Source organism: Choloepus didactylus, chromosome 2, assembly GCF_015220235.1.
Source record: "Choloepus didactylus isolate mChoDid1 chromosome 2, mChoDid1.pri, whole genome shotgun sequence".
In the NCBI taxonomy this organism is placed as follows: Eukaryota; Metazoa; Chordata; class Mammalia; order Pilosa; family Megalonychidae; genus Choloepus; species Choloepus didactylus.
The window spans coordinates 84,669,830-84,695,039 of NC_051308.1; the positions used below are offsets into that span (position 1 = coordinate 84,669,830).

The 25,210-nt window shown below is 44.0% G+C and overlaps 1 protein-coding gene across 2 annotated transcripts in view; it reads right to left on the minus strand.

The window, feature by feature from the left end:
• Positions 1 to 24,875, minus strand: part of TOR3A (torsin family 3 member A) — a 60,733-nt gene extending 35,858 nt beyond the window's left edge. The window contains exons 1-5 of one of the 2 annotated variants that reach the window (XM_037825261.1): positions 24,576 to 24,875; positions 23,283 to 23,396; positions 20,641 to 20,906; positions 18,794 to 18,972; positions 14,626 to 14,688 (exon numbers count right to left, since the gene is read on the minus strand). In XM_037825261.1, the coding sequence (XP_037681189.1) occupies positions 14,626 to 14,688; positions 18,794 to 18,972; positions 20,641 to 20,906; positions 23,283 to 23,396; positions 24,576 to 24,870 (917 nt within the window). In that variant the 5' untranslated portion in view covers positions 24,871 to 24,875. The remainder of the gene's footprint in view (positions 1 to 14,625; positions 14,689 to 18,793; positions 18,973 to 20,640; positions 20,907 to 23,282; positions 23,397 to 24,575) is intronic. The other variant, XM_037825262.1, reaches the window with a different exon arrangement.
• Positions 24,876 to 25,210: the final 335 nt, after the last annotated feature.

A 25,210-nucleotide genomic window follows, 5' to 3' on the forward strand; every position in this document is an offset into this window, starting at 1 on the left:
TGTATAACCTGCTAATTTGAAAAGATACCAACTTAGCTTCCATAGCATATACATTCTATCCTCCTATAGACTTCCACTGAACCTTTTTAAGTTTCTTTTCCCACATTACCTCTTTATATTTTGCATGTCTATTATCAGGAAATTTGACTACTTCTTATTCAGATTGCACTCTGACTCATATGAATTAAACAGTAGAGCTACATATTGAGGATAACTAAGAATCCACATGCTTACTTTTACTGAAGTTCTTCCCTTCTTCATCTGCTCCAAGCCACAGTCTCCTGTCTTTTCCTTTCAGCCTGAAGGGCTACCTTTAACAGTTCTTGTAAGGCAGGTGTTTTGGTGATGAACTCTCTTAGTTTCTGTTTACCTGAATGTTTTCACATCTCCCTCGTTTTTTAAAACTCAATTTTACTGAGATATATTCACAAACCATACAATCATCCAGTGTACAATCAGTTGTTCACAGTACCATAATAGAGTTGTGCATTAATCTCCCTCATTTTTGAAGAACAGTTTTGCCAGGCAGTTTTTTCTTTCAGTACCTTAAATATATCACACCACTGCCTTCTCACCTCAATGGTTTCTGATAAGAAATTGGCACTTCGTATTATTGAGGATCACTTATATGTGACAAATTGCTTTTTTCTTGCTGCTTTCAGAATTCTCTTTGGCATTTGACATTCTGATTAATATGTGTCTCAGAGTATGTCTTTTAAGGTTTATTCTGTTGGGAATATGGTACACTTCTTGAACATGAATATTTACATCTTTCATAAGAGCTGAGAAATTTTCAGCCATTATTCCTCAAATAGTTTTTCTTTCCCTTTTCCCTTTTCTTCTCCTTCTGGAACTCCCATGACACATGTATCTGTATGTTTTGTGCCATCACTCAAGTCCCTTAGACACTGCTCCATTTTTTCTATTCTTTTCTCTATCTGATCTTCTGTCTGTATGATTTTTATTTTCCTGTCTTGTAGTTCACTGATCTTTCTTCTGCCTGTTCAGATCTTCTGTTGTATGCTGCAGTATATTTTTTATCTCCATTATTGTGCCTTTCTTCCTCATAATTTATTTTTCTTTATAAACTTTCTAATTCTTTTTGCTCACAATTGTCTTCTTAATGTTCTCTAGCTCTATATCCACCATTATTTTATTTCTATCCATATTTTCCTTCATCTCCTTGACTTGATTTAGGAGATTTGTTTGAACTTCTTTGGTTAGTTGTTCCAAACTCTGTGTCTCCTCTGAAGTTTTAATTTGTTCTGTTGACTGGTCTATATCTTACTGTTTCTTAGTATGGCTTGTAATTTTTTGCTGTGTCTGGGTATCTGATTATTTTGATATGCTAACTCTGAAGGTCAGTTTCTCCCTCATGCCTAGGATTTTATTGTGGATTGGCTATGTAGTATGGCTCTTCTTTGATGCATGATCCAACTTATACCGGACCTTTAAAGTAGCCCATGTTTACCTGTTCAGATTTTCTCAGGTCTTCTGCACCTGATTCTTGCCTTGGATATGTGGTATAACTTTTAATATTGCCCTTTTATATGCAATTGTTTCACCTCCAGGAGAAAGCTTCCTTTCTTCTGCTCCTTCTCCAGGAATGCTAATCTGTTCTATTTGTTTTTGTGCAGACTTTTCTATCCAGCATCTATGATTTGTTTTACATCTCTCCCCCACTCAGTGACACCTTTTTATTACACTTTAAGTTCTGGACACTTCCTACCTTATGGTAGCTCAGTTTCTCCCTTTCTCTCTGTGAGACTTTTCTGCCCCCAGTCACTTCCCCATTAGGGTATCCCACCCCAGGGAGCCAGATTAGATTCATTCCAAAAAGGTCCTTTTTTTTTTTTTCATTTAGTTACTCCAGCAATCAGAGACTAGGCTGAGTGTGTCTACTTCTTGCCAACAGTTCTGCCACAGTCTTTTATTTCCTGGGAGCCTTTCTGTATGCAAGCACTAATCGTACATTTGTATTCTGCCGAGTCTCTGTGAACTTGGGTTCCTGTGCCTGAATATGTGTGGGGCTCTAACTCACTGCCATGAGTGGCTCTATGGTCTGCACCTGTGGTAGGAAAGATCCAGGCCATGCTGCCTCTAGGCAACACTTAAGCTGCATGGGACCAAGGGAGAGGGAGAGGTCCAAAGAGGTGGGTCCAGGTCATAAATGGCCTGCCCCCCCCTTTTTTTGGTGTTTATTTTAATTTTTCTTCAATTCAGAATTCATGGAGTCCTTCTCCTGTCTCTATTGTCCTCTAGAGTTCTAAGCAACTAGTATTTGCCCTTTTATTAGTCATTTCTGAGGGAAGACTTTTCCAGGGGATGTCATACATTCCCAACTTATTTTTGACAAAGTGGCAAGTACATGCGACAGGGAAAGAATAGTTTCCTCAACAGATGGTGTTGGAAAAACTGGATATACACATTCAGAAGAATTAAGTTAGACCCCTACCTCATACCACATACAAAAATCAACTCAAAATGGATCAAGGATCTAAATACAAGAGCTCAAGCTATAAAGCTCTTAGATGATAATGGGAAAATCTTTATGACCTGGGATTTGGTGATGGATTATTAGATATGACACCAAAAGCATGAGTAGCAAATGAAACTATAGATATATTTGATTTCATCAAAATTTTAAAATTTCATGCATTGAAATAAATTATCAAGAAAGTGAAAAGACAACCTACAGAATGGGAGAAAATAGTTTCAAATCATATTGAATAAGGGTTTAATATCCAGAATATATAAAGAACTTTTACAGTGAAGCCACAAAAAGACAACCCAAATTATAAAATGGCAAAGCCCTAAGGGTACATCGGCTAATGAATAGAAGGGCAAATTGTGGTGTACACATACACCAGAATATCGAGCAGCAGCAGGGAGAAATGATGTGTGGCATGCAACTAGGTGAATGAACCTTGAGGACATCTTGTTGAGTAAAATAAGCCAGAAACAAAGAACAAATAATGTATGGTCTCACTAATATAAACTAACTATAATGAGCAAACTCTGAGAATTCCATAGCACAGGTTATCAGGATAGAAAGTGGGCAGAGAATGGGCAATTGATGATCAAGGAGTACAAAATGTTCAAATAAGGCTCATTGTAAAGGTTCCTAGATTGTAGGCTCTTAACAGCAGTCACATCTATTCCTAAGTTTTAACTGTTATTCTAAATTCTGAGATGCTGTGCTCTTTGTATATAACCTGATAGTTCCCTGGAACACTGGGTATCTGTGTGATACCTGAGGCTCAGTTAGAATTCTGCAGCTTGGAAAGTCTGCATTACTCCATACAGTAACTGTTATAGAAGCTGAATAAGAGATCAGATTCCAATTAGAGATATGAATGAAATGGACCTGGTTAGGACTAAGATAAACCAGAATACAGGATAAAGGATGATATTGTCTGTATTTTAAAACTTCAATTTCTGTGTGGGACCAAAGGAAAAGATGTTTATTTGGTCCAAAATTTTAATTTTCTGTATTACACTATCTAATTTAACCTGTCTGGTCAGTTTATTTAAACAACCCAAATACATGGAACCTAAATGAGATCCTATTATTCTGTACAGGTTAACGTAATACCCAGAAACATCCCAGAGTACTTTGAGCAGAAAACTAAAAAGTATGTGCAAAGTCTACTTGAGGGACTGGCAAATTCCCATCTGGAAAATTCCAGATATTCTCTCAGGCACTAGGGACTCACAATTGATTAAGCCAAGCCCTTGATTTTGAGGCTTGCCTTAATGAAACTTATTTCTGCAAGGGTGAAGCTAGGCCTGCATGTAATTATGCCTAAGAGTCACCCCCAGAGAGCCTCATTTGTTGCTCAGATGTGGCCTCTCCCTTTAAGCCAACTCTGAAAATAAACTCACTCCCTCCCACCACGTGGGGCATAACTCTCAGGGGGGTAAGTCTTCCTGGCAACATGGGACATGACTCCCAGGGTGAGCCTGGCCCTGGCATCAAGGGAGTGAAAAATGCCTTCTGGACCAAAAGGAGGAAAAGAAATGGAACAAAATAAAGTTTCAGTGGCTAAGAGATTTCAAATAGAGTCAAGAGGTCATTCTGGAGGTTACTCTAATGCAAGCTTTAGCCAGATATTGCAAACTACTACAATATGCCAAGCCACAACCAACAGTATCCTGAAAACCCTCAGGAGTACACTGGGCTCTAAGTCTCTATAAAAGTTTTTCTTAGAAAGTTTCTTTTTCAGAAACTTAAGGCCTCCAGACTGATCCTATGCCAGATAAGCACTGAAATACAGAGGTTCCAGTCTCTCCAAGAACATCAACCAATTTCATGCCTCTATCCCATAAGTTCAACACCCCTTTCCAGCATGAAGAAGTTAAAAGGGTCATTGCCCAGATATCCCTGAAGATTGAGAGAAAGATCAAATGAGAGGAAGGATGTGTAACTGAGAAATTTGGATTTAATAAATGACTGCCAATACTGACTCATTATATAGATATTTCTTTTTAGTATCCACTGTTTTAGAATAGCCAGAAGGAAATACCTGAAGTCTTTGAACTGTAATCAAGTAAAACAGTAGCCTTAATCTTTTACAATTATTATATAATTATATAGTATATAAAAAAAGTCAGTTGCCTGTATTTGTATGGATCTACTTCTGGATGTTTTGTTCAGTTCACTGATCTATATATCTATCTCTGGCAATACTACACTGTCTTAGTTAACCTGTCTCTACTGTAAGTCTTAAAATTGAGTAGAGTGCAATACTAGTGATCAATGAGGGAGGGGTAAAAGGTATAGGATATCCCAGGCCTTCCATTTTCTTTTTAGTTCTTTTTTCTGGAGTAATGCAAATGTTCTAAAAATGGTCATGGTGATGAATACAAAAATATGTGATGATACTGTGAACCACTGATTGTATATTTTGGATGGCGTATATAGTGTGTGAATATATCTCAATAACATTATATTTTAAAAATGGCCAAGGACTTGAACAGACATTTCTCCAAAGAAGACATACAAATGGCCAATAAACACATGAAAAGATGCTCAACATCATTAGCCATTAGAGAAATGTAATTCAAAGCCACAATGAGATACCAGTTCACACCTTGAGGATAGCTGTTGTTTAAAAAACAAAAAATAACAAGTGTTAGAAAGGATGCAGAAAAATTGGAACCCTGGTACATTGTAAGTGGGTATGTAAAATGGTATAGCTTCTGTGGAAAGCAATATGGTAGTTCCTCAAAAAGTTAAATACAGAATTATCATTTAATCCAGCAATCCCACTTGTAGGTTTATACCCCCAGAGATTGAAAACAAATACTTGTACTCCAATTTATAGCACCATTAGTCACAAAAGCCAAAAGCAGGAAACAACCCAAGTGTCTATGAACAAATGAAGGGATAAACAAAATGTGTTACTTACATACAATGGAATGTTCTTCAGCTATAAGAAAAATTGATGTTATAATACATACTATAACATAGAAGAACCATGAAAATAGTACACTCAGTGAAATAAGAAAGACAAATAAGGACAAAAAATGCATGATATCACTTATAAGAGATGACTAGATATAGCAAATTTGCAGAAATAGAAAGTAGATTAGAGGTTACTGGGGGTAAGGGAGCCAAGGGAAAAAGACGAGTGTCTGTTTGGAAAAAAACAGAAATAACTAAAAAACACAATTCATGAAAAAAGGCATATAAATTTGACTGCATCCAGTCAACTTCATGTTTAAAACACTCCCGACAGTTTAAAACAGAAAACAAAAGAAAGTTCTGCTTTATCAGAACTTTATTAGTTACTTTAAATGAAAATGGATTAAACTCTCTAGTCACAAGGCAGAGAAGGGCAGAATGGATAAAAATGCACGACCCAACTATATGCCATTTACAAGAGAGACACCTTAAATTCAAAGACATGAGTAGGTTGAAAGTGAAAGGATGGAAAAAATATTCTATTTAAATAATAACCAAGAGAGCTGGATGGCTATATTACTATCAGATAAAACAGACTTTAAGGAAATACCTTAAAAAGACAAAGAAGGACATATTCTTGTCTAGTGCACAGTCATTCCCCAGGATAGACCATGTTAGGACACAAAACAAGTCTGAATACATTTAAAAATATTGAAACCACGCATTGTATCTTATCCAAACCACAATGGCATCAACACTAGAAATCAACAACAGAGGGGGAACTGGAAAAAGCCACAAATATGTGGAAATTATACAAATATTCCTAAATAAGCAGTGGATTCAAAGAAGAAATCACAAGGAAGGAAATTAGGAAATATCTTGAGATGAATGAAAATGAAAACATAACATACCAAAACTTGTGCAAAGAGAATACTGAGAAGGAAAATTTATAGTTGTAAATGCTTACATTAAAAAGAAGAAGAAATAATTCAGAGATCTAACATCACACCTGGAAGAACTAGAAACACTCAGAGCAAAAGAAAACTAAGTGAACAGATGAAGGAAATAAGATTAGAGTGAACACAGATGAAATAGAGACTAAAAAGCTAGCAGAGAGAATCAATGAAACCAAAAGTTGGTTATTAGATCAACAAAAGATCAGTAAAATCAATCAACTTTTAGCTAGACTGACAAAGGAGAAAAAAAAAAGAGGATGCAAATAGCTAAATTCAGAAGTGAACAGGAGACATTACTACTGACCCCACAGAAATACAAAGAACTATAAGAGGATACTGTGAACAACTGTACACCAATATGTTAAATAACCTAGATGAAATGGGCAAATTACTAGAAACACAAATTACCTACATTAACTCAAGAAGAAATAGAAGAGTTCAGCAGACCCATAGCGAGTGAAGAGATTGAATTGGTAATCAAAAGCCTCCAAAAAAAGAAAAGCCCAAGACCAGATGGCTTCACTGGTGAATTCTACCAAATATTCAAAAAAAAGTTAACACCAATTCTGCTCAAATGCTTCCAAAAAATTGAAGAGGAGGGAACATTGCCTAACTCACCCTACAAGGCCAATATCACCCTCATACCAAAACCAGACAAAGATAACACAAGAAAAGAAACTACAGACCAATATCCATTAAGAATACAGATGCAAAAATCCTCCACAAAATACTAGCAAATCAAATCCAACAGCACATCAAAAGATATAAACATCATGATCAAGTGGGATTTGTCCCAGGTGTGTAAGGATGGTCGGACATAAGAAAATCAGTAAATTGCAATACAACCACATTAACAGAATGAAGGGGGAAAAGACACATGATCATCTCAATTGATGCAAAAAAGACATTTGACAAAATCCAGCACCCTTTCTTGATAAAAACACTCAGAAAACTAGGAATAGAAGAAAATTTCCTCAACATGATAAAGGGCATGTATGAAAACCCCACAGCTAACATCATACTCAATGGTGAAAGAGTGAAATCTTTCCCTCTAAGATCAGGAACAAGACATAGATGCCCACTGTCACCACTGTTATTTAACATTGTGTTGGAAGTTCTAACTGGAACAATTAGGCAAAAGAAAGAAATAAAAGGTATCCAAACTGGACAATAAGAGGCAAAACTTTCTTATTTGTAGATGACATAATCCTATACATAGAAAATCTTGAAAAATCTACAACAAAGCTAACAGAACTAATAAATGATTTCAGCAAAGTAGCAGGGTACAAGATCAATACACAAAAATCAGTAGTGATTATATACACTAGTAATGAACAATATGAGGAGGAAAATAAAAAAAATCCATTTACAATAGCAACTAAAAGGAACAAATATCTAGGAATAAATTTAATCAAGAATGTAAAGGACTTGTATATGGAAAAATACAAAATATTGCTGAAATAAATTAAGAAAGATCTAAGTAAAGTGAAAGTACATTCCACGTTCGTAATGATGTCAATTCTTCCCAAAATGATTTACAGATTCAATGCAATCCCAATCAAAATTCCAACACCCTTCTTTGAGGAAATGAAAAAGCCAATCATCAAATCCATATGGAAGCATAAGAGGCCCTGAATAGCCAAAACCATCTTGAAAAAGAAGAGTAAATTTGGAAGATTCACACTTCCTGATTTTAAAACTTATTACAAAGATACAGTAATGAAAACAGCATGGTATTGGCACAAGGACAGACCAATGGAATAGAATTGAGAGTTAAGAAATAAACCCTCACATCTATGGCCAATTGATTTTTTTAATTTATTTTTTTAAATTCCGTTTTATTGAGATATATTCACATATCATACAGTCATCACATTAACAGAATGAAGGGGGTGTACAATCAACTGTTCACAGTACCATCATATAGTTGTGCATTCATCACCACAATCTATTTTTTGAACATTTTCCTTATACCAGAAAAATAAAAAAAAGTAAAAAAGAACATCCACATCATCCCCTCCCACCCTATTTTTCATTTGGTTTTTGTCCCCATTTTTCTACTCATCCATCAATACACTAGATAAAGGGACTGTGATCCACAAGGCTTCTACGATCACACTGTCACCCCTTGTAAGCTACACTGTTATACAATTGTTTTCAAGAGTCAAGGTTAGGAGGAGCTAAGACGGTGGCAAAGAGAGGAGTGGAAGACTGTTAGTCCCCCCCCCCGGAACAATTCATAAATGACCAAAAAACTAGCAAATAACCTGGAATAACTGTGGGGAGACAAACGTGACCACTCATCATCCACCAACCTGAATTGGGAGGAATGCCCAAGATCGCAGCATAAAATCTGTAAGTAAAAACTGCAGACCCACGCTGAGAGCCAAGAGCCAAGAGCCCCTCCCTCACGGAAGCCTCGCAGTTCTAGAGAGCAGCACTCTCCAAACAAATGAGTGGACCTCAGCCCAGCCCCAACTAGGGTTTTAATATTAACCGCTCATTACAGACAGCAAATCCCCAACAAGCACACAGAGGCTTTTGGTGACAACCGACCTTGGGAGAGTTGGGGGACATATCTGTCTCAGGATGGGGAGTCCAGAGGATCGGGTGCTATCTCTGGTTGATGGGTGAATCTGGGAGCTTTCTGTCCCTTTCTCTCTCTGTGGAGAAAACCTCAGCCATTTTCAGCCCACACTGCTTTGCAGTAAAGAAAGCCTCAGCCATTTTAAAATCAAACACTTTGATCAGCAGAGTCAGAGAAACAAAGAACTTATTGATAAGCAGATGACCTTTCTGGAGGGGGCATAGCTTCCCAAGAGGAAAGGGAGGGGCCCAGCTCTACTGCCTGCCTTTCCGGAACCAGACCCCAAGCCTCGGAGAGGAGAGCCACAGGCCACACCCTCTTACACCAGCTGGTGACAGGCTGACAGGTGCACCTGCCCAGCAGAAAAGCACAGGTGCATCAATCCTCTAAGAAAAACCATCAGGGAAACTGGATACTGAATATTTCCTCCTTCTGTGACCTGAGCCTGTTCTTGTCTGGGAAAAACTAGTTGGGGTAGCCTAGGAGGTCAGATACCTAGACAACAGAAAACTACAACCTACACTAAGAAAAATGAAGTTATGGCCCAGTCAAAGGAACAAATGTACACTTCAATTGAGATATAGGAATTTAAACAACTAATGCTAAATCAATTCAAAAAGTTTAGAGAAGATTTCGCAAAAGAGATAGGGCTGTAAAGAAAACGCTGGACATACATAAGGCAGAAATCGAAAGTTCAAAAAAACAACAAGTAGAATCTATGGAAATGAAAGGTGCAACACAAGAGATGAAAGACACAATGGAAACATACAACAGGAGATCTCAAGAGGCAGAAGAAAACACTCAGGAACTGGAGAACAAAATACCTGAAAGCCTACACGCAAAGGAGCAGATGGAGAAAAGAATGAAAATATATGAGCAATGTCTCCGGGAACTTAAGGATGAAACAAAGTACAAGAATGTACATATCATTGGTGTTCCAGAAGGAGAAGAGAAGGGAAAAGGGGCAGAGGCAATAATAGAGGGAACAATCAATGAAAATTTCCCATCTCTTATGAAAGACATAAAATTACAGATCCAAGAAGTGCAGCAAACTCCAAACAGAATAGATCTGTATAGGCCTATGCCAAGACACTTAATCAGATTATCAAATGTCAAAGACAAAGAGAGAATCCTGAAAGCAGCAAGAGAAAAGCAATCCATTATATGCAAAGGAAGCTTAACAAGACTATGTGCAGATCTCTCAGCAGAAATCATGGAGGCAAGAAGGAAGTGGTGTAATATATTTAAGATACTGAAAGAGAAAAACCACCAACCAAGAATCCTATATCCAGCAAAGCTGTCCTTCAGATATGAGGGAGAGCTCAAAATATTTTCTGACAGACAATGAGAGACTTTGTGAACAAGACACCCACCCTACGGGAAATACTAAAGGGAGCACTACAGAGTGATAGGAGAAGACAGGAGTGCATGGTTTGGAACACAATTTTGGGAGATGGTAGCACAGCAATGTTAAGTACACTGAACAAAGATGACTATGAATATGGTTGAGAGAGGAAGGTTGGGAGCATGTGAGACACACAGAAGAAAGGAGGAAAGATAAAGACTGGGACTGTGTAACTTGGTGAAATCTAGAGTGTTCAACAATTATGATAAAATGTACAAATATGTTCTTTTACGGGGGAGAACAAGCAAATGTCAACCTTGCAAGGCATTGGGGGAGGGATGCAATCAATGTAAACTAGAGACTGTAACTAACAGAATCATTGTATTATGCTTCCTTTAATGTAACAAAGGTGATATACCAAGGTAAATGCAGGTAAGAGGGGGGGATAGGGGAGACATGTTAGACACTTGACATTGGTGGTACTGTCTGACTCTTTACTCTACTTTGATTTAAGGTTATTTTTCCTTTTGCTGCTTCCTAGCTGTCATTTTTTTTTCCTTTTTCTTTTGCCTCTCTACCTTCTTTGACTCTCCCTCCTGCCTTGTGGAAGATATGTAGATGCCCTTATATAGATAGTGGTGAAGGTGGTGAACACAAAAATACAGAGAACCACTGACTGTTTACTTAGGATGGAATATATGGTGTGTGAACAAAACCATCTTAAAAAAAAAAAAAAAAAAAGGGGGTTGATGACAAAACCTCAAGGGCAATATACTGAGTGAAATAAGCCAGACACATAAAGACAAATATTGCAGGGTCTCACTGATAGGAACTAATTATAATATGTAAAGTCATAGACATGAAATATAAGGTACCAAGATATAGGATGAGGCTTAAGAATGGGGAGCGGTTGCTTAGTATGAGCAGAATGTTCAACTAGGATGAACTTAAATGTTTGGAAATGAACAGAGGTGTCGGTAGCAAGAAGTGAGAATAACTAAGAGTGCTGAATGGTGCATGAATGAGGTGGAAAGGGGAAGCTCAGAGTCATATATGTCACCATAAGGAAAGTTGGAGGTCAAAAGGTGGGAATGTATAAAACTGAATCCTGTGGTGGGCAATGTCCATGATTAACTGTACAAATATTAGAAATCTCTTCCATGAACCAGAACAAATGTATGACAATACAATTAGAAGTTAATAATAGATGGGCATATAGGGAAGAAATATATACCTATTGCAAACTATATACCACAGTTAGTAGTATTTCAACGTTCTTTCATAAACAGTAACAAATGTACTATACCAACACTACAAGTCAACAATTGAGGGGGGTTGGTTAGGGATATGAGAGGTTTTGAGGTTTTTTTTGTTTTTGTTTTTTTTCTTTTTTCATCTTGCACTTTATTTCTTGTCTGGAGTAATGAAAAGTTTCTAAAAATTGAACAAAAATTAAGTGTGATGGATGCACAGCTGTGTGAGGGTGCTGGGGGCAACTGATTGTGCACTTTGGATTTCTGGATGATTGTATGGTATGTGAACAATCCCAATAAAAATTAAAAAGGAAGAAAAAAAAGATTCAAGGCTAATGGTCTGCAGTTTGATAGTGTTAGGTATTTACTTCTAGCTATCCCAATACATTAAAACCTAAAAAGGTTTATCTATATAGTACGTAACAGTGCCCATCAGAGTGACCTCTCAACTCCATTTGGAATCTCTCAGCCACTGAAACTTTATTTTGTTTCATTTTGCATCCCCCTTTTGGTCAAGAAGATGTTCTCAATCCCACAATGTCTGGTCCGGATTCATCCTCGGGAGTCATATCCCACATTGCCAGAGAGATTTACATCCCCTGGGAGTCAGATCCCATGTAGGGGGCAAGGCAGTGAGTTCACCTGCTGAGTTGGTTTAGCTAGAGAGGGCCACATCTGAGCAACAAAGAGGCACTCAGGGGGAGACTCAGGCACAATTATAAGCAGGTTTAGCCTCTCCTTTGCAGTAACGAGCTTCATAAGGGCAAGCCCCAAGATTGGGGACTGGTGGTTTAGTATGCTGAGCCCTCTATGTTTGTGAGAACATCAGCAACAATCCAGGTGAGGAAGTCCAACACTTCCACCTTTTCCCCCAGCACCTCAGGGGGTCCTGCATATAGTTTAATTCTCTGCCCAAATTACCTAGGGATGTGTCGCTATTTCACACAAACCTATGTGAGCCTACCAGGTCTCACCTCCTATTCAAATTTCCGTATAATTGTGGTATTTGAACAAACTGTATGAGTTAAATTGTTTAGGAAACATAGATCCTGCACCAGATAAACATCTCTTCCATTGATCTCACATGGAAGTTGAAGTTTTAAAACACAGCCAGTGTCGTCCTTTACTCTTTGGCTAACTGATTTTTGACAAGGTGCAAAGTCCACTCAATGGGGAAAGAACAGTCTCCTCAACAAATGGTGCTGGGAGAACTGGATACCCAGATGCAAAAGAATGAACGTGGACTCATTCCTCACACCACATACAAAAAAATTAACTCAAAATGGATCAAAGTCCTTAATATAAGAATCCCAAACCATATAACTCCTAGAAGAAAACATAGGGAAACATTTTCAGGACTTTCTGTTAAGGAATGGTTTCTTGGACTTTACACCAAAAGCACAAGCAATCAAAGAAAAAATAAATGGGGAGTTTATCAAAATTTAAAACTTTTTTGCAAAGTACTTTATCATGAAAGTAAAAAGACCTATAGAATCAGAGAAAGTATTTGTGACCCACATAACTGAAAAGGGTTTAATATCCAGAATATATAAAGAAAGCCTACAATTCAGCAATAAAAAGACAACCTAATTAAACAAATGGGCTAAAGACTCGAATAGACATTCCTCCAAAGAAGTTATACAAATAGCCCATAAACACACGAAAGTATGCTCAACCTCATTAGTGAAATGCAAATCAAAACACAAGGATTTACCATTTTACACCCACTAGAATGGCAACTATTAAAAAAAAAAAAACAAAAAACAGAAAATAACAAATGTTGAAGAGGATGTGCAGAAACAGAAGCACATGCTCATTGTTGGTAAGACAGTAAAATGATACAGCCACTGTGGAAGACAGTTTGGAAGTTCCTCAGAAAGTACACAGTTACCATATGGCCCAGCAATCCCACTTCTAGGTATTTACCCTAAAGAACTGAAAGCAGGGACATGAACACATTTGTACACCAATGTGTATAGTAGCATTCTTCACAGTTACCAAAAGATGGAAGCAACCCATGTGTCCATCAACAGATGAATGGATATACAAAATGTGGTATAGACATCTAGTAGAATACTAGTCAGCCATAAAAAGGAACAAACTTCTGATACATGCTACAAAATGGATGAACCTTGGAGACATCATGTTGAGTGAAATAAGCCAGGCACAAAAGGATAAATATTGTGCGATCTCACGCCTATGAAAGCAGAATACAGTTTACCAGGGGTCAGGGTGAGGGTAAGGGAATGGGAGTTCATGCTTAATTAGTTGCAAAGTTTCTTTTTGAGGTAATGGAAAAGTTTTGGTAATGAATGGTGGTGATGGGAGCCCAAAGTTGCAAATGTAATTATCACCATTTAACTGTATATTTGAAGAGGATTAACATAACGAATTTCAGGTTGTATATATGTTACCAAAATAAAATTTTTAAAAACCATAGTACTGTACAACATAGTGAACCCTAATGTAAACTCTAATTTCTATATGATTTTTCTGTAAACGTACAACTTCTATAATAATAATAATGATAATAATAATAATAATAAAGAATTTGTTTAGGAGACACAACCAATAGGACTCTAAGTGAGGGATGTGAGAGGTGAGAAAAAAGAGGTCATCAATGAAAAGAGGTGTTTGCCCTGGGCTGTCTGCCTGCCAAGCTCCTGCCACTGTCCCCCACAGACACGGAATATAGGAGAAGATGGAGATGAAAGCTTGGTTTTACATGCATCTGAATATTTTTCACTTGCCTCTGATCTCTTTAGGGGTTTTCATATCAATAGGCAACTGGAATTATGAGTCTGAAGCAAAGGAAAGAGGACTGGGTTAGAAACATGAGGGAGAAAGTAAGTAAGGAAAGAAGATAAAATCTCAGTGCCACCAACACAGAAGCTGGGAATGCAGGTAGTGGGAACCTGGGACCAGAGCACTCCCTCCTCTGACCCTCCCCAGACCCTGTGCCTATTTCCCTCCTGCCTCACTGCACTCGCCTTCACAGGGCCCAGAGCCCAGAGCCCAGAGCCCAGAGCCACAGGGGCCTTCTGCTATCCCCTTAAACAAACCAAGCTCTTGCCCACCTGTGCACCAATGTGCTTGCTTTCCCCCTGGTCTTTTCCTCAGGTCCAGCAGTGTGAGGGAGTCTAATAAGTGAAAGGGAAGGCAGGCAGCAAGTTAAGAAGCAGGGATTCACTCCCTTTCTTTCCTCACAGAAGTTCTGAATGTCTCTCTGACACTCTCATGTGTATTAACTAGCTTGTGTGTTCATTCATTTAGCATCTGAGTGCATCCTGAGTGCCAGGCTCCATGCTAGGCTCCTGGGGTACAGAGGGGGAGCCAAGTGGGTTCCCTCCCTGCCTGCCTTCATAGATGGGTAAAAAAAGGAGATGGGCCAAGCAACCTTCCCTGCCAAGCAGGTAAGCCAGGACTGCAAGAGGTCCAAGGCCTCCTTCCTGGAGGGGTCAATGTGCCCCTCACAGCCAGCATTTACCAAAAGCCATGAGCCCCCAGCTGGAGGAGCATGGCAGGGACAAGGGCAGTCCTCACTCAGCTCTTTCTCAAGTTCAGTGCTCTGCCAGACTTTCCCCAACCCCTGCACACTGGGAAGCTGCTTACAATACTCTTCTGCTTCCTGAAGCTGCTGCCCTATCCCCACTACTGCCAGAAGGCCTGCTGGACAGGCCATCTGTGCACATAGGAGTGGCCACATTGCATCAGCTAAACAAGACGCGTCCCACTGCCAAAGGATTGCTCCATCCTGCAAGCAAAGGCTCTGTTCATACCTTCATAGGCTAGAGGGCAGGGCATGCAGCATGTTGGGTGACAAGTGGGGCTCACTCACCCAGCCCCATAGGCATGGACTCCAGTGCTTGTCCCATTTCTACCCAGAAAACCACCTGGACTCCAAGCTTCTTGAGAGAAGGAAGTTTAGCCTATTTATCTGTGTAACCCTATCAGGGCTCAAAGATATTTATTAAATAAGTGGATCTCTTCACTTTTGTCCACCCTTTTTCTCCACCTCCTCCCTGAATTTCTCCTGTTTTGTCCTGCAGCCAAATGTCTCTTTTCCTTTACCATAATACAGGCTTTTTATCTCACCCATCAATACATAACCTGGGACCTTTCTCTATTCACTACCCCCACCCCTGATCTCCAGCTCCTCAGGAGCTGCTACCCTGACACAAACATTACACCTTTAGAGAGATGTTGTCCTCATAGGTGCCTCCTTACTAGAGTACACCAATTTCCTGCCGCATCCTCCCAGTTCACCTGCTGAACATGAGCGAGCTCTGAAGGGACTAAGGGTCCAGAAGGCACCTCTGTGGACCCCTGGCTCTGAGACAGGACAGCGTCTAATCTCACCAGCCTCTTTCTCTAGCCACAAGACCTCCAAAGAAGGGGTCTCAAAGGTCTCTCCAGACCTTCGGATCCAGTAACAAACACACCTTAACTGCTAAGTCTTTCCTATAGAATAGATACAAACTCGGCTCAGTTACTAATTTCTCTGAGCCATAGTTTTCTCATTTGTAAAATAAAAGAATTGGACCAGGCATCTCAGGTGCCCTCCACTCAGTCGATGGTCAGTCAACACACACTCAGCATTTTCTATATGCTACGGTACAAAGTCCTATGACTCCATAAGTAACTCATATTTCTATAGTTCTTTTAATTTTTCAAAATCCTTTCTATCTACCCATTTCCAACAACAGCCCACTGAAGTGAAGACAGGCATTACTCTCTTCATTTTACAGCTTCGCTAAAACAAGGACAGTTGCCCCAAGTTGCCAGGTCCCACGTTCCTCTAACCCCAACCTCTCCTGCCCCTGACCCCATTCTGAAGCCTTGTACACTTGGCAGAAAAGGCAAACGAGGTCAATGTTAGTTTTCTGGTAACTAGCCAGTGGGCCCTCCCAAATCCTCTAGCCGTATGAAAAATTGCGTCTGAGGGCTGGGGCAGGTTAGCCCGGGGCGCACTAAACTCAGGGCTTCAACTGACACCTCCTCCCGCCCCTGCCATCATATGCCACCAGCACCTCTGTTTCAAATGGCTGATCAAACTTCCGGCACCACAACAGAGGCTGATTTGGTCACATTAGCAGTTTAAATCAACTGTGCTTTTCTTTTAAATACAAGAATCCGCCATCAAGGGGAAAATCAAGCTCAGAGACTCAAATACACTGTCTCCCCCTGCCCTTTACTAGAATACCCGAAACCTCCAGGCGCCCAGGCACTGGGTGCGGGTGGGGAGCGGCACCGGGAGAGACATCACTGGCTCCGCCGCCCGCGCACAGGGGGCGCCGCTCTCCGAGGCCCCAGCACCCGGTGCGAAGTCTGTGCAGCTAGAACCGAGGCCACATTTTTAAAGGGATCCCTGTCGCTGTGTGTGACCTCCTCGAGGGGATGACAGGCTCCTCGAGCGCAGAACAGCATGGCGGAGCGTCCTTCACGCAGGTCAACTTCCCGCTGGGGGCTTTTCCCCTCGCGACGTCCCGGCCCTGCCCCCACACACAAGTCCACCAAGTCCAGGCCAGGGGGGGAAGGGCAGACGGCGGGCTGGGGAGGGGGCGGGAGAGGGCTGAGGCCGCAGGGTCCGCGGCCAAAATATTACTACAAAGGCAAATGTTTGCTTAGAGACAGCAGCATCACCTGGGTCGCATTAGGACATCTTAGCCCAGGCGAGGTTCGCCAGGGAGTGTGAGGGTTTTCCAAGCTAATGACGCCAGGGCAGTGGGGAAAGGTCAGCGGGCGCCTGCGGCCACGAAGTGAACAGGGGTCGGGCCTGAGTGAAGAGGAAGGAGAAATAACAGGGAGCAGCAGGGAAAACAGGGAGAAGCAGCTCATGGGCAAAAGTGAAGGGATTCCAGAGTTAGCTAGGGCAGATGTGCTCGGTTCCATTCAGTCTGGGCCAGCGGTGGAAAGAGTAGCTTTGCAGGAATGTTTCAGCGGGAGCCCTGGACTCCTAACTCTCCAGCCCCTTCCCGATCTGGTACAGAATAAGGACTTGAGCAGAGAAGCCTTAGGAAACAAAGGCCATTCCCTTCTATTCGGTTTCCTCTGCCTTTTGGAGGCTCACCTAATTCTCTGCAAAACTGAGGTGATTCAAACCTAGGTTGCCTCAGAAAGTGCTAAGTGATTTGGAACCTAGGGCAGAAAATTAATTTGAAGAATTTACTGTCCTCCCCTCCTAATTCTAGGCACTCAAATCATATCAGCTCTCGGTTTTTTCCTGAAATCACCCTAGGACACCCCCACTGCCCCTGTTCACAGTGCATTGTATGGTCCCACAAGCCTTACTTAAAGGCCAGGAAGGACTTGCCATCAATACACCAAAATCCAATACCAGTAACAATTCAAACCTGTTCCATCTTGTCTTCTGAGTTCACAATAAAACAAGATCTGCTTTCCACAGCCTATCCCTTTACATGTTTCAAGCCTGGATGATACCAGCCCCCATCCCAACCAGAGGCTCAGTAAAGCAGGGAAACATCTCCCAGCAGGCATGTACCAACCAGCCTGAGGGAGGTAGCGGGGGTGGAGTGGGATGGGAGAGGGTCAATGGCTTGTTTTCTACTCTGAGTCTGCAAGAAGCTGTTTGTGAAGCTTTCAAGTTGAATTTCTAACCAAATTTGACTTCAAACTAACCTTGATAGTTTCTACCAAGAGCTCTAGCCCCAAGCACAGGAAATGTAGCACAGTGGTTCGGTGACCTGGACCTGGAGTCTCAGACAGATCAAGGTTCAATTCCTGGCTCCATCTCATATCAACCCTTTGAACCTTAAGCAAATTGTTTAAACATTCTGAAAGTCAGCATTAGCATACAAAAATATGCTTGAGCATCTACCTGCTGGAACTGTTCTGGGCACTGCTGTAACGCAGGAGAAAGGTGGTGCTGAGAGAGATTGGAGTTTGAGAGGAGTTTTCACAATCATCTGAGAACCACACAGCCTGAGTGGAAGGGTCAGAATCCCTCAGAAGTGCCTCAGGGGTGGAACCAGGGCTGGAGCAGGGAGAGCTGGGCTTCCCCTTCCCTGCTTCCACACATCACCTGGGCTTCTGTTTTCTGTACTGGGCTCGGTGTTGGTTTCCCTTGAGGAAAGGGGGTCTGCAGCTCACGAGAGCGTGGAAGCCCTCCTCCAGCCAACATGCTGGGGAACACCTCCCAAGAGTGGCCCAGGCAGCACCAGGACAGGGGTTCTTCACCTTTCCCCAACCATCCACCCCTTCGGACGGTTACTCCTCAGACCTCACCTGAGAAAAAGAAAGATGGTTCTTGGGGGCTCAGCCTGGTGGCCCTGGGGGTCCCGGCGCTCCAAGTATGGCCCGAGGACCTCCAGCAGCCCCAGGTGCAGCTTCTCCGCCTCATCAAAGATGAGCAGCGTCTGGCGACAGCGCTGCTGTAACTCCCGGATATCGCCTGTCAGTTGCTCCTGCACAGGACAAAGGCGGCTCTTGGAGAACTGGGCGTGGGAGGCACATTCCCACCCATGGTCACCAGTGCCCTGTTCCACAGGGTCTTCCACCAGCTGTGCTGGATCACCTGGGACCGGGTTCCACCTAGAACTACCAAATCCAAATCTCTGGGGCAGGGCTGGGGCACGTGCACTTTAACGACTTCCCAGCTGATTCTTATACACCTTCAGGTTTGAAAGCCAATCCAGGTGGAGCCAGCCTGAACAGGCCCCAGCTGCAGCCCTGCTCTGCCCCTCTGGGATAAGAACCCATCCCAGAACCACCAATTTACCCTCCCCGGGGGGAGTCAGGCTGTAAGGCAGGGGCGATAGGTGGAGGCGAGGTTCCCTAGCCCAGAGACAGCCACAGGCACCTGCCCTGAACAGACACCCAGACTGGCCCAAGATTCAACACACAGCTTGGGGGCTCCCATTAGGGCTGCAGTGAGTTTTCAATCCTATCTAGGCAGGATAGCCCTCCAGTGAAAAGAAGTTTCTTTGCCATGTTCACCAGGAGAACATTACTAGGTGAAGAATACATTATTTAGGGCCAGCTCTCACCCCAGAGCCCACACTCACTGCCCCTCTCTAGCCTCCCTGGACTGTGACTTCAGCCCTCAGTCGCCCATAATCTAGTCGCCCAGGTGTGTGTGTGTGTGAGGGTGCACAGGGTATGAGAGTGTGTACACATGGGCATTTTCACTGTGGGAAGCTGGGATCCACACCTGTTTTGCCACAGTCAAAGCCAGAAAGTTATTCCTGGAAAGGCCAGCTGATTGGTTCAGGACAGTTCTGGGGTCAGGACAGTTCACTTTGTCTCACCCTCCACACTGAAACTGACAGGTGACCTAGGCAAATCCCTGCCCTGCAAGGCTCATGCAATCTTCCAGGTTAACACACTCCAACTATTGGAACCAAGAGCCAAAGTGAGGTGCAGGTATCTCTGTAATCCTGCCCAGGGTTTGCTTACCTTCTGGCTTATTTTAAGTACTACATGACTGGATTAGAAGAAACCCAAAATAGCGGAGCAGCTAAGAAATTTTTTGCCCATCCACTTGTTGGCAAATAATGAGCTGTTATGGAAAGACAGGAAATCAACGATGATGTATGCTGCCTCTTTTTGCTTAAAGCCGGACATGCAACTTTCTGTCCAATATAATTACTATGCCATAAAACAACGTGAGCATAGGGGAAAGGCTGGAAGGAAGTGCACCAAAATGCTAACTGTGGTTGTATCTGTGTGTATATAATCGGTGTCAGCAGATTATGATAAGGTTTTTGCTTTTCTCTATCCCACATTTCCTGCAACGTATTTTAGTTTTGTAACAGAAAAAATAAACACATGGATTCTCTGTTTAAGCCCAGAGCATGGCCCCTTGTGAATGGCTGTAATGGAACAAGTGGTGTCTGGAACATCCGTCTTCCCTGCAGATGCTCGGGGCCCTGTCTGTGCAGGGTGGATGGCGTGGATGCTGCCTGGCTGTTAGAGGTTCTGTTGCAACAGCTGCTGCCTGCCCCTTCCCCCCACACCCACCTCCCGGGTTCCCCACTGTCCACCTCCTTGCAAGGAAGGGCTGGGACCACGGCCTCCCTCCCAGCACAGAGTTCCTGCTCAGGCTGTCAGGGCCCCAGCCCCAGCCGGCTCACCTTGTACAGGTCCACATACTTGGGGTGAGGGAAGTGGAACATGGTGATGAACACCTTGACACAGTCACTCCTGAGCCCATCCCGGTACAGGTTCTCCGCCAGCATTCGTGCTACAAAGTTCTTGCCTGTACCGGACCAGCCGTGGAATGACAGAGCCAGGGCCTGGTCTGGCCGGGGTGTCTCCAAGTAGCCCCTCACTGTTCTCAGGACCAGCTCCCGGGCCACATGCTGGCCATGCAAGCGCACACTTAGGTCCCACTCAAGGCCTATAGGAGAGAGAGGGGCCTGTGAGGGGCACACAGGCCGTCCCCACCAGGCTCAGCAATGGCTGAGAGACTGAACTCTCGAGGTAGGGTCAGTTAATCATTCTGTTTGGCCTCAGAACAAGAAGCCAGAAAGCAGGTCTTGCAGCAGAAGGGATTCAAGGGTGATTTTCAGTGAAGTCTGAGAGATTGAGATTGGAGAGAATGGAGTGACCCTTCCTGAAAATCCTGAAGCTCCCCCAGAATGGTTGGCAGAGTCTTCTCTGGAGGGGGAGCCCTCCCCCCACTGACAAGTTTCCTCCAACCCCTTACTCCCTAAATATGTTATGGAGAAGCCCTCATTTTATCCATCTTAGTTCATCTTTTTTTGAGAGCAGCCCCTGTGTGGTTTGGACACAGGGGCTGCCAGGAGCCACCGTGCAGGTGGGGAGGCTGTGCTGCTTTTTGTGGGCGAAGAACTGACCACTCAGAGTTCAGGGCCAGCTGGGTCGGGATCTCTAGCCAGCTCAGGTCCCCAAGAGCTTTGGCAAGTCAGCGTCTAAGGTCAGACACTGGAAGTATCACGTCCTCATTGGCTGAAACCCACAGACTTGCCAAGGCATGTGATGCTTGGAAAGTAGAAGTGATGGTAGAGGGGGAAACTAACATTTGCTGCCGTCTTCCCTGTGCTCAGAGCTGTCCTATGTGTTTTATAATTAATCTTTACAATAATCCTTCAAGGTAGGTGTTATCGTCCCTGTTTAAAGCTGAGGAGACTGAGTCTTCAAGAGGACTGCTCAAGGCTTGGCAGCTAGTGAGAGGAGAAGCTGGGAATCCAGCCCTGGGGTCTCTGGCTCCTCAGAACATTTGGGGTACCCAGGCCCAGGTGGAACAATGTTGAGAGCAGAGAGGTAACTTGCTAACTGCCTGCATAGGGTCTTATCCCGAGTCAGCAGAAATCCAAATTCGGACTTCCTGCCCAGTAGTCCAAATTCAGTCCTGAGCCAGGCCTTTTCCCTGGACACAGAACTTGCTCAGGAGTGTGCAGAAAGCACTGTGCCAGCAGCACCTTTGTCCATCGAGTGATCTCATATCTAGGATAGGCATTGTTTATAGAGTGAAAGAGCTGGGATCAGGAGAGCTCTAGACAAGGAAACTTCCTGGGAAACCAGTCTGAGGTACCTTTCACAAAGAATTAAACTACCAATCCTTTATCGGAATGTGTTTAGTACTGGGGGCTAAAGATCTGAGAGTCAAAATGCAAAATAAATTGACATATGCAAGTCAAGCCACCTGAATTAATTGAAAAAACAAAAAATTACACAGAAGGAAGTTGGTTAGTCATGATTCAAATATAGGTGGACTCCGAGGGAGAGAAGGCCCGGGCATACTGATGCGGGGGTTTTCAGCCCATGTGACGGCTAATATGAATTAGATTATAATCAGAAACAACATCCTATTTCTCTCAAGGGTGTGGTACCACTGAGGCATCCCCACTGATCCCAGACGACTCAGGAAACCCACGTTGCATTGCCCAGACATTTCCTGGTTAAAGGTTAGAGAGGGACACTCTAAATCACAATCCACAGTTTCCGACCAGTTCTCTTGCTTGATCCTCCCAACCACTGGTGGGCAGCACTTGGAGGCTGTGGCTCCTGTTTAGAGAGAGGTCTGGTGCTCTGGGCCTGCCTCTTAAGGGCTGTTGGATAGGTTGGGTTATGAGTTAATCCACACAAAGCTATTAGCACAATGCCTGGCACATAGCAGGGGCTCAACAGGTCTTACCTATTCTTCTTTTCTCCTTGGACACACCCCCGGACTGGCAGAAGGACTTGGTAAAGGAGTAGTAGGTGGCAAACTAGCCAAGAGAAGCTCTCAGTCTAGACACATCACTTTCTCTTCCCTTCCTCAGACCGTGGCAATCAGGGGCCTGTTTTGTGTCTGGCAGTGTCCCCCTCTCCCAGCTGTCACAGGTGGCTGTGACATGTTCATGGCATCCCCCTGGATCCCCAAGATCCAGCAAACCAGCTCAGTACACCTGAGTCATTAAGCTAAAAGCTAAAAAGGGGCATCTTGTTCCTAATTCAAGTATTTTGGTGCTCCTTCAAAAACAGGATGGAGCTTAGGCCTCAGTTTCTAGGTAGAAGAAGGCAAAGTACATTGATGATATGACTTCATATTGTCAATGGTATTATTTCTGGAAAACCTAGTAGTTCAGTGTCCTGCCTGAAGCAGATCCTCACATAATTACAGACCTGACTTCAATCTTGTCGTGGCAATTCCTGCTTGGGGGAAGGTTGGATGGCATGATGTCCTGTCCCTTGCTGCCAAGCCATTTCCCCTGAATTGTCCCCCACCCCCCACATATCCCTAGTCCCTTTGGGCCCTGTGGGATCCAACCTGTGAAGTTGTTGGAGATCCTGCAGTCCCCACTGTCACAGCAGTCCTGGAAGCTGCAGTACCACCTGGTCAGGATATTCAGGTACTGTTGGCCCAACAGGGGAAGGTTCCAGCCTGGAAAAGGAGGAGCTGTGAGACAGGGACAGAGCCTTGGGCAGAGGGTGAGTCACACACTGCCTTCCTGCAGACTTCTGCTGCCTGCTCAGCTTGATCAAGCAGAGCAGTTCTTCTTCCCAACCTTTGTCCTCCCTCTAGACCGAATTTTCACTGCTCTCCCCTGGTCCTTCCTTGCCCTTGGCCAGGGAATGGGTAGGAGTGGGCACGTCAAGTTTTGAGGAAGTAGATGGCTTTGATCCAGCTGCAGCCAAGGCTTAAATTAGCCAACAGAAATGCCTTATGCACTGTATGCCAGAAACATGAGAAACCCAGACCCTGCCCACGAGGAGTATGCAGTCTAGAAAGGAGACAAAAGAAGACAAACAGTAGCTGGCAATGATCATTCTTCCTGCTTGCATTGGGTTTCAAAATAATCTGATCACAGCCACCTCCAAGGCCCTCTAAATTCTTTGGTCAATTGGACTTTGAATATATCCAGCATTAGCAAAAAATAAACGCATCACTGGAATTTAAAAATCTTTTTATTTAAATTAAAGATGTTTACAGTATTTATTTCAGGCTTGCCACACAATATGTTAGTGACAGAGTCAGAACCAGAACTAAGCTCCAGACTCCAAGTCCAAGACCCTGCCCCCTGCATGTCCCCAAGCACCGCCTCCATAAGCAGCAGAGAAGGAGCCACTTGGGGGGTGGGGGGCAGTAATCAGGTCTGGTCACATAGGACTCTTCTCGAAGCCATCAAGAAACTGGGGAAACAATAGCACCTTGGAATAATGCCAGGGTGGGTTAGGCGACAGCATAGGAAGTGGGAGCATGTCTTGAGGAGTCATAAAGGGGTCAGGTGGAGGAGGGCGGCCAGGCCTATTCATACTCACAAAAGCGCAGCCCCAGGGCGGGACAGGCACAGTGAGTGACAGGGCTTGCTGGTCCCCCCAGAGGCTGCCCTGCCCACAGCGATGTACCAAAGGCTGGGGGGAACAGGAAAGCTGGCTGATAAAGCGCCTGTCTGGTGGCCCAGATTACGATGTCCCAGGGCAGGAGTGAGGCTTTGACAGCTGCGACCCAAATTCAGCTCAGCTTCTGCACATCCCGTTCCCCCGGTTCCCGCCCTCCGGAGGTGCTAGGCGGGGCCCAGCGGCGGGTGGACCCGGCGGAGACGGCGGCGCTGGGTCTTACCTAGGGGCTCGGCGGCAGCCTCCTCGTCTTCTTCACAGTCCTCGGGCCACACCTGGCAGCGGAAGAGCGCCCAGTACCGTGCGGAGAGGGCGCCGGCCGCGCTCAGCCTCTCCTTCAAGCCCTGGAAGGCCGGCCAGGCCCCTCCCGCGCCCGGCTGCTCGGACTCCTCTCCCGGCTTCGCCGCCCCTTTGTGCCCGGTCGCGCCCGGGAGCAGCAGCGACAGCAGGAGGCAGAGCCCCAGGCGGCGCCACCGGCCAAAGAACATGACCGGACCTAGCACGGGGAATCTACTCATAGGCCTGCTGGCCCAGCGCTTTTAAACCCCGCGGCGGGCGGGGCCCCGCACTTAGGACGCCCGGATTGGTGGAGATTGGCGTTGCTGTGGGAACTGGCGCTCGCCTCTCGGGCGACGCCCACCGCCTGCCAGCTGGCGTCGCCTGTGACCCGGAAGGTATCCCGAGCTCGATTTCAGGCCCCACCCACCCAACGGGAGCTCGGCTTCCGGGAGGCAGTCAATTCTGGGGATGGGGGTTGGTGGTTATGGTGGTTGCAAAGGAGGTGAAGTCAGGCCTTGAAATGGCCACTCTAATACACCTTGTTTCTCCTTTCGGGCAGCTCTGGTGGTCCATCTAAAT